General features: G+C 42.7%; 1 protein-coding gene across 2 annotated transcripts in view; it reads right to left on the bottom strand.

Moving 5' to 3' along the window:
- The window catches only part of NAA16 (N-alpha-acetyltransferase 16, NatA auxiliary subunit), a 67120-nt gene that overhangs the window by 20556 nt on the left and 29836 nt on the right, over positions 1 to 16728 (bottom strand). The window contains exons 4-9 of one of the 2 annotated variants that reach the window (XM_038761598.1): positions 16451 to 16608; positions 14522 to 14656; positions 10835 to 10988; positions 9070 to 9189; positions 5422 to 5517; positions 544 to 650 (exon numbers count right to left, since the gene is read on the bottom strand). In XM_038761598.1, the coding sequence (XP_038617526.1) occupies positions 544 to 650; positions 5422 to 5517; positions 9070 to 9189; positions 10835 to 10988; positions 14522 to 14656; positions 16451 to 16608 (770 nt within the window). The remainder of the gene's footprint in view (positions 1 to 543; positions 651 to 5421; positions 5518 to 9069; positions 9190 to 10834; positions 10989 to 14521; positions 14657 to 16450; positions 16609 to 16728) is intronic. The other variant, XM_038761599.1, reaches the window with a different exon arrangement.

Below are 16728 nucleotides of genomic sequence, written 5' to 3'. Positions count from 1 at the left end.
GGAGAAGGAAACGTGGGTGAAAGGAGAACAGAGTCTGGGAGCATCTGTGTCTCAATATCACGTCCCCTCCCTCCCATCTGCAGAAATTCTAATGACATGCACAGCAAAACAAACTTCTGTTTCAAAGAGGTTTGAAATATAATGTAAGATAGGGTGTAATCGATCACGGTTTAAATCAAAATTTCTATTGACACTAGAAGTTAAAAAAAAACACGGCAACACTAAAGGCCTTCTAAAAAGTGGAGTAAAGCTTATAAAGGTGGGTGGGGCGGCGGGGGGGAATGTTCAAAAAATGGTTATCTAAAGTAAATGCCACATGAGAGATTTTGACATTTCCTTTGGTGTTAAAGACATTGAGATACAACATTGCAGGTAATACTTCTCTAGAACAAAAATGAGAAGAACAGTTGTCTTATGGAAAAAAGGAACTATCAAACTACAGATTTACATATTATAGGGAAATGATCTCTACAAACGATCTATTTGTTAAAAATTAAATTAGTACAAAGACTATATGAAAACTGAATAAATGCCAAGTTTTACCTTTTCTGGATTGTAATACAACGATTTCAAAGTGGTAAACAAAGGTGGGCAGCCTTTACTGAAGTTAACCCTCAGGAACCTATCCATTAGTTCTCTAAATTTTTCACCTAGAAACAAAAGTGGATTTGGTTATGCTTAAATTGGTGTAATCTCAACGATTTTTATAATTAGTGCCTAGAATTTAAGCACCAAGTTAAGGATTTATAAAATGCAAAATGTTCTCCAAACAATTTCAGCATTTTTTATTCTTTTTGTTGCTATGAACAAGCGTGGCAGAATAAGAATCTCAACAGCTAACAAAAACGTTGATTACCTTTCCAACTTATTTCTACTGTCGAGGAACCAATCTTAGAGCATTAATTCAGAAGTCAAATTCTTTATATTAGTCTCTCAAGGCAGAGGGCACTAGAGCATATCCTCAATGTGAGCATAATATCAAGACTTTTCTCGTGCTGTTTTCTCTCCTAGAAATATCTCTCAAAAGGTCTACATTGTCAACTGATCAGCTTCTAAGAAAATAACCTGTTCAAAGCTGTACGGAAACTTAAGTGACTGTAAAGAACTATTGGAAATATCCTTATATGTACAAAGATTAGTACTTTGAAAATATTTTAATTTATAGTAATGGAGAATCAAATTCACAAATCTCTTAAACACCCTAGTGGGTCAGAAACACCTACTTCTAACAAAAATAATAATAGTAATAATAACGATGGCATTTGTTAAGTGCTTAGTATGTGCCAAGAACTGTTCTAAGTGTCAGGGTAGATACAAGCTAATCAGGTTGGGTACAGTCCCTGTCCCACATAGGGCTCATAGCCTTAATCCCCATTTTACAGATGAGGCCACTGAGGCAAACAAAGTGAAGTGACTTGCCCAAGGTCACACAGCAGACAAGTGGCAGAGCTGGGATTAGAACCCACGTCCTCTTGATTCCCAAGCCCGTCTTTTGCCACTAGGCCATTCTGCTTCCCAGGAGATATTTCTCCTACCATAATTAGAGCCTTTCTTTTGATAAGTGAGTCCAATTGTAGGCATCCCAACTTAAAGGAGATGCGATAAACAGAAAACTTTGAAAGCAATAAAAATGATTGAGGGATTTCCATGATAAACCCTTGAAGACAAAGGAAATGGGATTCCTTAGCACTGAAAAGAGAAATCTGAGGTACGTCATGCTTTTCAAATTTATGAAGGATTATTTCATTACGATGGTGACTTTTTCTGCAAACAAGTACAATGAGGGGGAATTTAGGTGAATACACAAAAGAACTTCCTAACAGTTGGAGTTGATTTTACTGGAACGGTTTATTCGAAGGCAACTAGTTTCCTTTTCTGCGATCTTTGAAGGGGATTCTTATCTGCCTTAGATGGCTTAGGAGGTCTGTATAGCTTCACCTCAAAAAGATGGATAACGCATCCTCCCCAAGTCTTACGAGTGCCACGATAAACTTAAAGCTGTTTGTAGGAATGACTTAATAGATGAATGGGACGATCTGTTTAGATGATTACAACATCTCCTGAAAAAGTACTGTTTTCATAAAAAATGGAAGGGTCTGCACGGACTGACTAAATTTTAACTCACACCCAAAGCCTGTCTTTTGAAAATGATGGCACTGCAATGATCACTCAGCTTTTCCTCCAGTTTTTCAGGCTTTTTAGAACTCTAAAGGAAGCAACGTGTCCAAACACCATGTAGCATTTCAAATGGTATCACCAAAAAAGCCACGGTATAGAGTAAACTCATGCCAGGAGATTACCCTGTGGTTTGAAAAGATGCCCAGGATCCCTTAAGTATCAATCCCAAAAGAGAATAATAGGTCAGTATTAATTCTCTTTCACTCTCCTCCCTCTCTCTCCCCCACCCTCCCTCTCATTAATACCATACTTTCACTAAGCAAGAAGTATTTTAGCCATCTCCTTCCTGATTTTTTGGTTGGTTGACTGTTTTTGGAAAGGCTGACCCAAGTTATTCAAATCACTTGATTCAATCAATGTCGGGCTTTTTTGAAGTGCCGAAAGGTAATTCAGTTATCATTTATCAATAGATACGGGAGTTCAGCAGAACCTGAGAGACTGAGATCCAGAAGTGACTTCCTTATCATCCCCAAATCTCCTCCACTACCACGTTTTTGTAGAGATGCACTCTTGAGAAGCAGTATGGCCACGTGGATAGAGCACAGACCCTGGAGTAGTCCTCGCTTCAACATTTGTCAGCCGTGTGACCGTGGGCAAGTCACTTAAGTTCTTCTGTGACTCAGTAACCTCATCTGTAAAATGGGGATTATGACTGTGAGCCCCATGTACCCTGTGGACTATGTCCAACGTGATGACCTTGTACCTTCCCCAGTGCTTAGAACAGTTCCTGGCACATAGTAAGTGCCTACCAAATACCATAAAAAAAACTAACCTTTTTATAAAAATGACTTTTTTTCTGATATGACAGCCGAAAGGCGGACAGAAGGAAGAAAACGAAAAGCCCGGATACACCCCAAACTGAATGATCAGTGTCCTAGTGGAAAGAGCACTGGCCAAAGAGTCGGAGAACCTGGGTTCTAATCTCAGCTCTGCTACCTTGCCTGCTGTTTGGCCTTGGGCAAATCACTTAACTTCTCTGGGCCTCAATTCTCTCCTCCGCAAAAACGGGGATTAAGTATCTGTTCTCCCTCCTACTTAGTAGACTGTGAGTTCCAGGTGGAACCTGATTATTCTGTAACTACCCCAGCGCTTAGCAGAGTGCTTGGCCCATAGTAAGTTCTCAACAAATACAGTATCTAGACTGTAAGGTAGCTGTGGGCAGAGAGTGTGTCCGTTTGTTGTTATGCTGTACGCTCCCAAGCGCTTAGTGCAGAGCTCTGCCCACAGTAAGAGCTCAAGAAATACATCAACAAAATGCCCCGATTATTACTAAACTCTGAAAAATTAAATTACCTGTATGCTTTTGCCCATCAAGTTCAGGGCAATCGGTGACAATATTCCTGTCGAACAACTGCTTCCTTCTCCCTACTTGGTGTTATCGTCCCACGCCCACAACGCTACTTTCTCCCTTCCTCAGTCAATCAATCAATGGTACTGCTTGAGCACTTGCTGTGTGCAGAGCACTGTACTAAGCACTTGGGAGAGTACGGTACAAAAGAATTAGCAGACACGATAGAGAGTAATTGCCCAAATACCCAATGGAGTGCTTGCCAAAATTCACCGCTTCATCAAGGATGGGCTCCAGGAGTGTGAATGTATCCCTTTTTGGATATTTGCTCCATGTTAAGAGTTTCTAGGAGAGGTTTTCTGGAAAAGGCCAAAACGGATAGGAGGGAACCCAGGAAGATTCTTGCCTTCCGAGTACCAACTCTCTTAAAAAAGAACTAGGTCGATGGCAGAGCTGGGCTTCCTTCTAGTTTTGAGAAGGAATTTGAGAATTTCCAGGCTTTTCTCCTTTCATAACAAAAATGAAGAAGCACAGATATGCCCCCACCATCCCCAACATGAAAAGCCACGACTTTAGAAGTCTGCCATATTAAATAGTAAATTCTCTTTACTGGAATTTACTCCTCTTTACTCCTCAAAGTGAGGAGGGCTACTCAGATGACAGCATAGTTACTTTATTTTTTTGAGAGGTCATGTTCTTCAAATGCCTTCCACCTTTGCTCCTGAGGTTGAAAACTTTCTAGTCTGTGATTCACAAGGTCTCAGAACAAAATGAAACCCTCCAAATAAAAACAAAAACAAAAAAACCTCCTGTTGCCAGAGGGGAAAAAAGCATCCACAGTTGATCAGCAACTAACTGGGATCTGCACAACAAAAAGAAACCTGATAGAAGTTCCCCTGTATAAACACATTTATAACAACTGATAGTTTAAGGATTCGGTCCTCTATACTTTAAGCTTGTCATGGGCAGCAAACGTGTCTGCTAATTCTGTTGTACACTCTCCCAAGCACTTAGTACAGCGCTCTGCACTAAAATACCACTGATTGTTGGGTTGTGTCATCATTAAGCTACCTAGAGAAGGGGAAATGAAATGACAAGCCAGTCTTTGGGGGGGAAAAAAAAAATCACCTCTAGACAGTAGTTCCTTCTTTAATAAGGGCACACTTTTGCAGCCTTTAACTTTTTCTCCAAGAGTAGGTTGGCTACTTAGAAAAGATGAATCCATTAATTTTTAATGGTATTTGTTATGTACGATATCTGTGCCCCTTTCTTTGTTCCAGGCCACTGCACTACACACTGGAGTAGATACAGGCTATTTAGATTGGACATGGTACATGTACCACAGAGGCCTCAGTCTTAATTCTCATTTTATAGGGGAGGTAACTAGGCACAGAGAAGTTAAATGACTTGCCCAGGGCCACAAGCAGACAAGTGGCGGAGCCAAGACTGAAATCCAGGTCCTTTTGACTCCCAGGCTGTGCTCTATCCATCAGGCCACACTGCTTTTCAATATATCTTGAATACTTGTCTCAAAAAAACCCTCACCTTTCATGTCTTTCCATTAACAGCAAAAAATTCCAGTATTGTACTTTCTTCAAAAAGAAACCCCCACAAAAATAACCCTGTTACATTCTTCCTTTCAGCACACAGAAAAATGTACCTACTAAAGCACTGTATTCATGTTTCACTACAGAAATACAAATTGGACTAACAAGGACAAAAATAGACCCTAATTTCTGAGATGTTGAACTGGAGCATGAAATCAATAAAATACTCCAGTGCATATATTGACTTTCTCAAATGATCAAAAGTCCCCACAAGATTCTGTGGCTACCTTTGTAAGTAATGAAGTCACCTTAACTTAGAAGCAACAAATGCTACCATTTTAAAATTACCATGACACACCAGAGGAACAAAAAGGAAACAGCATCCCGAGACAGCAGCGCGGATATTACCTGGGACAAAGTTTAATGGTAATCTTCTAGGCAAAACTGCCCTGGGGTGTCGATTGCTAACTTCTTCATAAATCTGAAGCCTCTCTTCTAAAGTGCCTATTAGCAGTAAACAACACGTATAAGATACGGAGCAACGAAAAGCTAGTTGAAATTTTAAGAACTGTCTAAATCAAATTAGAATTAACGACTGTATGAACCTCGTCAGCCTAAAACTGTGGCGTGAATGGCTTGTTTTGAAACGTGGAAGCTTTGAAATGGTTACTTATTGCTAACGCAGTATGATATTTTCAAAAACAATTGATCAACAGTACTTCTTGGGCTTACAAGCACTGCCCCTCGAGCTGATTTTGGGGCCAGCACAGAATAATGCTGCAACCAATCTCTAGGGCAATATGATCTTTAAGCCGTCAGTCCACATCTTTCCACTCAACAACCTCCGCATCAAATGGAAACTTCTTACCGGCGGCTTTTAAAGCACTCAGTCACCTTGCCCCTTCCAACCTCACCTCAGTGATCTCCTTCTACATCCCAGAATGTACACTCTGCCCAGCTGGCTCACTGTGCCCAGATCTCATCCCTTTCCCACTTCCTCCCTCTGGCCTGGAACTCTCTCCCCGCTCCATATATTCTGGACCACTTTCCCCACCTTCGAAGCCTTATTATTTAGTTAACGTCTCCTCTGAGAGGCTTTCCCCAATTCAGCCCTCTTTCTCCAAGTCCCTCTCCCTTCTACGTCACCTAGGTATTGGATCTGTATCCTTTGGGCACTTGGTATATTCACCCCACCCTCAGCTCCACGGCACTTATGCATATCCGTAATTTATTTATTTATATTCACGTCAGTCTTCTTTGAAGGACTGAGTTTTATGAGGGCAGGGAACGTGACTACCAACTCTGGGGTTTTTGTCCTCTCCCAAGCACTCAGTACAGTGCTCTGCACCCAGTAAGTACTCAATAAATACCACCGACTGAAAGAACACTTTTATAAACCACACATACATGTATATATGACTATATCAATGGCAAGTTACAGACATGACAAACCTTCAGAGAACTTTTGATTTAGTGCCCTAGGTAGACATGCACTACATTTGTTTATTTGCAAAGCTAGGTTAAAATCTTATGTACCTTTTTACAGCTAATAACAACACACAGATAACAGCCTAAAAGAGAGGGTCTATTTTAAACTGCATATTACCTAGGACCTATGACACTTTAGGGGATGGGCTCATTCCATCATTACCAAGAAATAGTTTTCTCAGATTTATGACTGTGTATAGAGAAAGAACGGATGAATTTTTCAGGTTTTACCCGATTTCTACCCCAATCCAATTCAACTGTAACTGAAAAGAGTCTCTCTCTCCTTTCCCACCTCATCTCCCCATCAATCCACCAAGGGAACGTGTCTGCATCTTGTTTCCTGTAGTGCCTCTCGCCTTCCTTCTTAGCCCTTCTCCTGGGTCTCCTTCCCTCTTCATTTCTCTCTCTTACTGAACTCTCCACTCACCCCCACGACTAAATCAAAAGGAGCACGGCTGAGGGCCCGGGGATAAAGATAAAGGGTCTGCCACATCTTTGTGGGATCCCAGCCTCCCACGGTTTGGCTATCCCTCTCGTCATCGCTGTTACCTCCGCCGTGTCAGTCCTCCCAGCAATTCCTCCTTCGCTCACTGCCACAACCACTATCCTCTCCTCTTTCGCTCACCCTTCAGCTAAGAAGCTTTGTTTAGTGCCATCCTCCTTCCTGCCTCCCACTGCAGGGAATTCTTGGACCAGAGAATCATTTAGTTAAAAAAAATGCTTAAACAAAATCTAATCCTAGCCGTAAATTTTTCTAAAAATTTTAACCCCCCCTCAAAAAAAAAATAAGGGGGGAAAAAAGGGCCTCCTTAATTATTGTTTTAAACCTGAAAAATCCATACCTCATATACACAGTATTTTACAAATCAAAAATCCATTTACAATAGATACTTCAAGAAAATCAAGGGCCACTAATTTTTTTTTACAAAAAACCTTTTGGATAATTTATATGTACCAAATGCACAAGTACATTGGGAACTTATCTGTCAACTATTGCTATATTGTACTCTCCCAAGCGCTCCTGTACAGTGCTCTGCACACAGTAAGTGCTCAATAAATATAACCGATTGATCGACTAGAAGAATATCTTGATGCTAACATCAGGGTTCGCCCAATAGTAAATATATTGGTTTGTTTCAGGACTCTATGTACACTTCACTTTAAGGGGCAAAGTTTGATTTTTAGACTCCTTTCTTCCCCCAATAATACGTTTTGGAGCTCCAATGTGGTTGGACTTTAAATCTGAGCTATTCAATATGAAATGCTACTTTCACATTCTGTTAAAAGGTTTGGAGATCTTTTGAAGCCTTATTTCCATACTGAAATTTAAAATGAGATATGAACATGGCTCTGCCTTCACTTCATAGGATGGCAAAAACCTTTCTGGTGTCACCAAGCTGCGATTAATGTAAAAAAAAAACCTACTAAATCTAGGGTATCAATCACATAAATGTGAATTATTGTTGACATTAAACGTCAGAACCAAATTATTTAACACCCTTTTTGAAGTCACAAGTTGGAGCTCCAGAACTTACCATGGGGGAGAAAAAGTCCTAAGGACACCTAAAAAATAAAGTACAGTACTTTGGTTAGTTTTAAAATACACTTAATATATAGGATCCTGACATGGAAAATATAACATTAGCTATACATCAAAAATAGTAAATAATTTTGCCATAAAAGTCTGTCCTGTAATAAGTCTTAATTCTACAGCTGCAGTAAAGTAACAGTACTAAGTCTATCCTGCATATACAGTACTCATACTTGAAACTAGGTTTCCATAATTAAACATTGATAACTTCCTGTATTTTCTTTTCTCCCACTTGGACCACAGTTTTCTTAAAAATTAAAAGCATATGGCTCGCTAGGTAAAATATTTCTGAATATTCATGTAACCGTCATTTCTCAAATAGAGCCTGGATCAAATTTTTAAAAAGCTACAACAAAAACAAAAAAAGAATTCACAATTTTCTGCAAACTCAGACCAGGAACATTTTGAAATGGGGAACTACATTTTCATCCGCGCTCTTCTTTCACAGTCAGAACTTAATAAATGTTATTATTTCCACTAAACTGAACATACTCCTCTCAAACTTGGCATTTCCGGCTCTCATTTCTGCTGGGACAGGACTGGGTGTTTGTGACGATGTCACACTATAACATACATAATCAAATTTAGTTTCAGAACCCTATGATGACAATATCGTATTTTATTAGGAATTTATTGCTAGGTAGGAGAAATATCGAGACTCTAGGCTTATGAAGCAAATGGCCAAGTTGGTGTAATAGTTCTATGTCCATATCTTGCCTGGCCTAGGGGAAAGAGCCACAACTCAGGAGGCACAAACTCAAGAGCCACATTCAACTTCAAGAAGCCCCAGATATGCCTCAAGAGCCACGGTGGCCAGCCCCTGTACGTATGTGCAGATAACCAAAATAACGAGAAGCACAAGATATTAAAGAAATGGCTGTTAAAATCACCTTGAGTGGATGTTAAACATTAGAGTCCATTTTTTTCTTACATTTCCAATGCTAGCTGGATGAAAATGAAAAATGACTTATACGTACTAGGTTGCAGGGCTTTTTCCAAGCTTTCATAGTAATACCAATTTTCCACGTTCCGATCGATCAATTCTTTGAATACTTCACCAGCTTCTTTTAGCCGTCCCAACTTCAACAGCATTTCCCCTAAAACCAAATTTGATAAATTTTCATTGAAAAAACAATAACCTAAGAGATATATATATATTTTTTAAAAAAAAAATTTTATTTTCTTTTACCAAGACAGTCTTACACCTAGTTTTACACCTAGAGAAGTAGCATAGCTTAATGGGAAGAGCCTGGGCTTGGGAGTCAGAAGTCATGGGTTCTAACCCCAGCTCCACCAACTTGTCAGCTCTACGATTTTGGGCAAGTCACTTAATTTCTCTGGGCCTCAGTTACCTCATCTGTAAAATAGGGATTAAGACTGTGAGCCCCACATGGGACAACCTGATGACCTTGCATCTAACCCAGCACTTAGAACAGCGCTTGGCACATAGTAAGCACTTAACAAATACCAACATTATTATTATTATTACTGCCACAGAGAAGACCGACTCCATGTGGGAGGGGCTAGTGGTCCTAGGAAACTGAGGCTGCAGGGTCAGACAGAGCCGTGAGCCTCCTCCACAGCTCTGGACCTGTCCACCCTCTTCTTGCGGCAGACCGCGTCTTCTGTGTGACCTTGGGCAAATCACTTCACTTCTCTGGGCCTCAGTTACCACATCTGGAACATGGCGATGGAGACCGTGAGCCCCACATGGGACAGGGACTGTGTCCAACCCGATTTGCCTGTATCCACCTCAGCGCTTGGTACAGAGTCCGGCACAGAGTAAGCGCTTAACAAATGCCACAATTATTATTATTATTACTAATTATTACTAGCAGTAGTAGTATTACTAATTATTAGTATTAGTGACCAGCCCAAAGCTGGAGCTGCGATAGGACTCCAGGCTGGGGCTCTCCCAACTGCAGTGGTGAACATCCTGGCCGCCCTGCTGTGTGTGGTCCCTGGGTGACAACCTAGCACAGGGTCACCCTGACCTCCTCCACGACAACAGGAATCAGCAATGGCATCAAGATTAAGACCATTTACAGGAGTTGCTCTTGTCTTTTCACCCCTTCCTATACAATCAGCAGAGCGACAAAAAGAGGAGGTTAATAAACTATCCCCGTAGTTACCCGAGGCAACCGATGACCCAAATGGGCAACATATTTATCTCTATTCTGCAGTTTCTTAACCATAACAGCACTGCATCACCTAAGACAGGTTTAACACAAAGGATTATCAGAGAAACAGGAACGCAGCATACACGGTAGCCTTCAGGTGAGCGTGCAAATCTAAAAGGTAGCGTTGACGTAGTGGAACTCAGGATTTGAAGACAGGAAACTGGGGTTCCAATCTGAGTTCAGCCGCTAACCTGCTGTGTGATGGTGGACAAGTCATCTTACTTCTCTGGGCCTTTGTTTCTCCAGCTGCAAAATGGGGATAAGCATGTGCTACCGCATGTGGGAGGGGACAATGTCTGAACTGACTGGTTCTGATCTACCCTAGCGCTCAGTACACCCTGTTCTCCTATAACAGGGGTGTCATCATCCCGCAAAAAAGCACATATAACAGCAAAGCTGACTGTAAGCTTTTAACACACCCTATTACTAATCTGCTGTCAATTTCTACTCTTTGGTTTGCCATCCCAAAATTGCCTGGTTCGAACAGCAGGGAAAAATCCAAGGGCAGAAGGTTTCTCCAGCCACAACTGCCAAAACCAGAAGAACAATCGAATCCTCTTACCTTTAATTTCCTCTACTAAAAGTTTATCGCAGATCTGTTTCTCATATGTTTCTATATGTTCTAGGGATTTCTGAAATAGATCTGCCTCTCGCATTACTTGATTCTGGTATAGTATCAATTCACTGTACTCGTAGTCGATCTTATTAGGAGGAACCTGGAAAAAATGAGATCGAGAAGTTTGCCATTACACAAAATAACAACGATTTACTCAGCTAGGGGGATGGGGGGGTGGGAGAGGAAGGTTGCTCCGTACAAACTGTCCTAAGATCACAAAAGTAACAGGAATACGTGATGCATAACACAAAGACACTACAGAATATGTCTGGATTGGAGGTCTAGGCTTCCAAAGTCCATGAAAACTCAGCTGCAAAGAGGCAGGATGATGGTGATGGTGATGATGACGATGATGATGATGATGATAATAGAGTCCCCTGTTGAGGTCAAAAGGCCAGCTTTACGCTGAGACTTCAAGACCAACAAGCTAAACATGGTGGAACTGGTTATCAGGTGGCTAACCCAGAGCCACTGACCCTCCTGGACCTCTGCCCAACTTTTTTTTAATGGTATTTGCTGAGTGCTTACTATGTGCCAGGCCCTGTACTAAGTGCTAGATACAAGATAATCAGGTCGGACACAGTCCCTGTTTCACAGTAACAGTGGCATTTAAAGAATATTTCCCTTTATAGTTAACTCTAAGTAAGCAAGCCAGGTGATGTACTGTCAACAGTGGCTTCTTTTATTTTGTTTTTTGAAAAAAGTATCCTCCTATTCCTTCACCCTGAAATAGTTAAAATGTATAAAGCAATCATTGAGAATAAGAAACCAAGAGCATAATTTGGAACTGGGTGATTGATATATTTACAAGAAGATGTTTACCATGATAAGGAGAATTCCAATTAGAATGTTTTCATTTGAAAAAAAGGCTAGGTTGCTTTATCCCGTTGTTGGGTAGGGACTGTCTCTATATGCTGCCAACTTGCACTTCTCAAGCGCTCAGTACAGTGCTCTGCACACAGTAAGCACTCAATAAATACGACTGAATGAATGAATGGAGCTCTCCGTCTTCACCCCCATTTTACAGATGAGGTTACTGAGGAACAGAGACATTAAGTGACTTGCCCAAGGTCACGCAGCAGACAAGTGATGGAGCCAGGATTAGAAACCAGGTCCTGATTCTCAGGCCCAGGCCCCACCCGCTAGACCACACTGCTTCTCTACAAATTTGGGGTGGAACGAGCCAGAGACACACATGGAGAGATTAATTCTGGGAAGGCCCCATTAATCCTCCTCCAGCCTCCCTCCCTCTCCCAACTGGGTCTCAAGGAATTTTCCCATTTTTGAAAGAATCTTAATTCCCAACCTCTCCCTTCAGAACTCTGGAGGCACAGCAGCACCGCTGATGCCACTGCAGCACCGCTGATGCCACTGCAGGAGCAGGATTTATGTGGTCCCGTGAGGCAGGCGAAAACCCTCTGGGGCCAGGAAAAGCTGGGGGAGAGGACGGTTTCCACCAGTTTGCCAGTGCCCAGTGAGGGTACAAAGATGCCAAGGTGGCACCCCTACTTGGAAGAGTTGGAGCAGAATTAGCAAACGTGACCCCTGCCCTCAAGGTGCTTGCATTCTAGCGGGGGAAAGAAGAAAAGGGGATATCAAACAACATGAGATTTGTGCTGAAATATAAGGATGTGTCAGACATGTACAACGGGTTATGTAGCACATGTTACGTTGCACACAGTGGTTGTGGGAAGATTAGAAATGAATCGGGGGGAGAGATATTTCAGGTGGGCTATGGAGATGGGGAGACCTGTGGTTTGCTCTAAATTATCTGGCCAAGCCTAATGGCCTATTCTATTATACTCCTCTTTGACTTTATGCTATGTCCAGTGTGAAAAGTCACACAATCTCTCCTTCCAAATATTAAAGCAGGTTTCCAAAATCTAATACTGTCCCGATTCTCATCGTCTGATCAATCATTTTCGGTATCCTCTGGCACAGAACTGGATGGGTAACTCCAAGACCTCAGATCTGCTATTGTCTTAATTTGTATTCCTTCTCAAGGACTTTATGCAGCTACAAGGTTGTAACTACCACACTCTGCTCTTGTCTCCCAATCTACACCATCAACTTTGTAATCTGTCCGGTGCTGATAAACCCTGCAGCCTTTAGGATGCCTCCGACTAGGTTATATTTAAGGCTCTTGCCTTAATTCTAACAAGCCTAAAATCAATCTTACCTTCCCTCCCTTACTCTCTGCACTGCCTCATTTTCCCATGTCTGTGGCGTTCCGATGGGCTAGCCCCTCCCTGGGGAAAAATGGGGGAAAAAAGCCCAGAGACTCCTAGAAAAGGATACCCCCTCACCCCACCTTCTAGACAGAGAGTCCTTTAGCATGAGATGCCAATCACTACCCCACAGCACAGGAGAAATTAGGTAGAGAAAGGGGTTAGCCCAGTCGGGGAGGAAAAAAATCTCAGAACCGTGAGGAGGGTCAGACCCCGCCAGACTTCCGATAGATAAGAGAGTACATGGCCGGGGCTCGCCGGGAAGACAGAGACAGGAGGGGAAGCGGCCACACAAGGACCGGTGGATGAGGCGTTTACCACAGAGCTATCAAAGGAAGCATGGTGGTGATTTTCTGGCGGGGGCATCAACTCCAAGATGTACGCTAGCAACAAGAACTGGTTATGGAAAGGCAGCTGCTCCACAATCTATTTTAGAATGAGACTCTTGGTAACTCATCTACTGAACCCCAAACGTTTTTTAGGAGGAGAAGCAGAAACAGGAAGTCACATGGTCAGGAAGGAGTCCCCATGTTCAAGGGGTTGCCCAGCTTTCCTTCCCCACAATTACAACTTTAGGAAAATTACGACCAGAAGGGACCACGACTCTGGCTGGAGTGAAGGGGTACCCACAGATGGCTCCTCTCTGAGGTCTGTTTAGCTGCTAACTTTACTAACTAGATGCATTACTGCCAAAATATCTTGGAATTTTAACTTGTTTTCATTCTGTCTGCCTAATATTCTTCCGTTACCCATGTCGTCTATTTTCTCCTAGATTGCCAGCTTCTTGTAGGCCGGGGATTGGGCCTGAATGATTTCTCTCTTTATCCTTGGACCTCCTACTCCTACTCAGTGCCACATCCCATTTTAAGGGCTTAACAAATGGTGAATAAAATAACTCTATTACCGGTGCTTGACTTTCTTTCCCCCTCTGCTCATGTATTCTTAATTTAAGAATTGATGTGGGTGACTTTCCTTCATCAGATTAAACTCCTCAGAGGCAAGGACAATGTTTGACATTACTCGTGATGACAGAGTCTTCCCGCCAACCAGAAAGAAGAGCCGGAGTTGTGGGTCTGACGACCTGTGTACAGCTGACGATGCAAACCATGCCAGAGTAGGTGCAAAGGGAGAAATGCAGATAGCCCAAGACTTACACCTACAGTTCCTGGATGCAGGAGAAGAAAACTCATCAAGAGCCAGAGAAAGAGCAAATGGAGACATAGGAGGAGAACGAGCAGAGTTCCATCTCTGGCTAGTTTCTGGTCTGGATTTCTGCTTCAATGAGGAAGCAGATGAGACATTGTTTGGTCCATCAGCAAAACAATAGTTCTCCCAACCTCCCCCGCATCCCCAGATTTTGTTTCTAAAATGTACAGAAGTATGAGTTAAAACCCCAAATCCTTACTTGCTGAGTTTTTCGAAACTCTTCCAACAGTTTTAGTGCCATATCATAATCTTTCAGCAAATGGTATGCAATGGCATAGCCAATCCACGAAGCTCGCTGTGTGGGCCGCAGCTGAAGAAGTTGGTATCTTGTCTCCTTTAATAAAGAAAAAAAAATAACTTTCTCAAACATATATGGGGACTTCAGGAGTTATGTTATCTTACTGGACTTAAAACGTTTTTGAAGAAACTGGTGGGTTGGATTACATCTACAATAAGACCGTGAGCCCCCCGTGGGACAACCTGATCACCCTGTAATTTCCCCAGTGCTTAGAACAGTGTTTTGCATAGTAAGCACTTAATAAATGCCATTATAAAAAAAAGAGCAAGTAAATGCCTTCCCTTTAGTCTTTACTCCAGTTTTTGTTGCTCTAGAAAGATTGGCCTATGCTTCCAAGGTAACACCTTGGGAAATCCAAGACTTCTTACTGCTATTTAAAATAACCGTTAAAATAAAGCATGGGCTTAAGTCAAGGAGAGGCATAAGAACTGAAAATGAGCCCAATTCTCTCAATGCCTTAAAGTCCTTTTGGAGTAAATTAAGGCATTTGGGGGTCATTAGTGCAGATAAACTCAAAATATATTTCTGTCTATTGGATGCAGGTACAGTTATACATCTTTTTGCTGGTCACACTTTTAAAAGGGCTACACAAATGACTAATCAGTTCTCTGTACAGTCAGCAGCAGCCTAATAGATTATCATTACATAAAACAAAAGATAATGAAATTACAAAGCAGGACTATATAATTTTTTGCAGTTAGGCTGGGCGGGGGGAGAAGAGAGCGTTGCAAAGTTGGGGAGGGGAAGAAGGCAGAAAAGGGAGACCTAGAGACTCAGAGGAGGGGCAGAGGGACAGACGACCGATGGGGATGAGACAGGGAGGCAAAGACTGACGCGGGAAGACCCCGAAGACCAGAGACAGAGAAACTAAATGAGAATGACGAGGATGAAGCAGGCAGCAGCTGCAACAGCAGGAGACGTGTCAGGGAGTCTGCCCTTCGTCTACCTTGGCCAAGCAGGCTAACTCCCAGTTCTGGCCTCCAAGAGCGGCAGCTGCTCTCTAGGTGTGTGTTTGTTTGTGGGCGGCGGGGGGGAGAGAAGAGAAAGAGATGAAGAGAAGGGGGAGAGGGGGGAAAGAAGAGACAGAGCAGGAGCAAGGGAGGGAGAGAAAGAAAGAGGGAGGGAGGGAGAGAGAAAGAGGATGAGAGAAAGGGAGGAAGAGAGAAAGGGAGGGAGAGAGAAAGGGAGGGAGAGAGAAAGGGAGGGAGAGAGAAAGGGAGGGAGAGAGAAAGGGAGGGAGAGAGAAAGGAGGGAGAGAGAAAGGAGGGAGAGAGAAAGGAGGGAGAGAGAAAGGAGGGAGAGAGAAAGGAGGGAGAGAGAAAGGAGGGAGAGAGAAAGGAGGGAGAGGGACAGAGAAAGGAGGGCGAGAAAGAGAGCAAGAGAGAAAGGGGGGAGAGAGAAAGGAGGGAGAGAGATAGAGAAAGTAGGGAGGGAGAGGAAGGAGAGAGAGAAAGGAAGGAGGGAGGGTGAGATGGAGAGAGAAAGAAAGGAAGGAGAGGGGAGAGCAAGAAAGAGGGAGGGAGAGAGAAAAAGAAAGAGGGAAGGAGGGAGCTAGAGACAGAAAGAGGGAGGGAGAGAAAGAGGGAGAAAGGAGAGGGTGATGAGGAGGAGAAGCTGCCGCCCCCTTTACCACTTCCCCCGGGGCCTGGCAGAGAAGGAGCAAGGAGCAGAACTGCAGGCAGACAGATGGATTTTTCAGCTCCAGCATTGTTGTGGCAGCCAGCTGTCCTGAGGGCTACTGGGAGGCAGGATGGTTTCCAGAGGTCCGCTGAGAGTCATCACAGCACGGTAACCAATGGGGAGCGTCAGACAATGAAGGCTGGTACTTACTCTGTATCCTTCCAAGTCTCTCATTTGGATCTGTAACAGAGAAAGATCTCTCAGGATCTGCAGATTATCCTTATCTAATTTGAGGGCATTTCGATAGCACTTAATAGCCTCATCGTATTTCTTATCGGAGCGCTGCAAGAGTCCATACACGTGCCAACCTAACAAGTTAAGGAAATCAACACATGCGCAGACACTAGGGTAGAGCACTGTAATTGGGTTATACAAAAACTAGATGAATAGTCATTTGAAGTCTGCTGTCCTCGCATCAATCCAGAGAC

The sequence above is a fragment of the Tachyglossus aculeatus genome, chromosome 20, assembly GCF_015852505.1.
Source record: "Tachyglossus aculeatus isolate mTacAcu1 chromosome 20, mTacAcu1.pri, whole genome shotgun sequence".
Classification (NCBI taxonomy): Eukaryota; Metazoa; Chordata; class Mammalia; order Monotremata; family Tachyglossidae; genus Tachyglossus; species Tachyglossus aculeatus.
The sequence above is the reverse complement of the archived record's forward strand: the minus strand, read 5'-3'. Positions and strand labels throughout refer to the sequence as shown.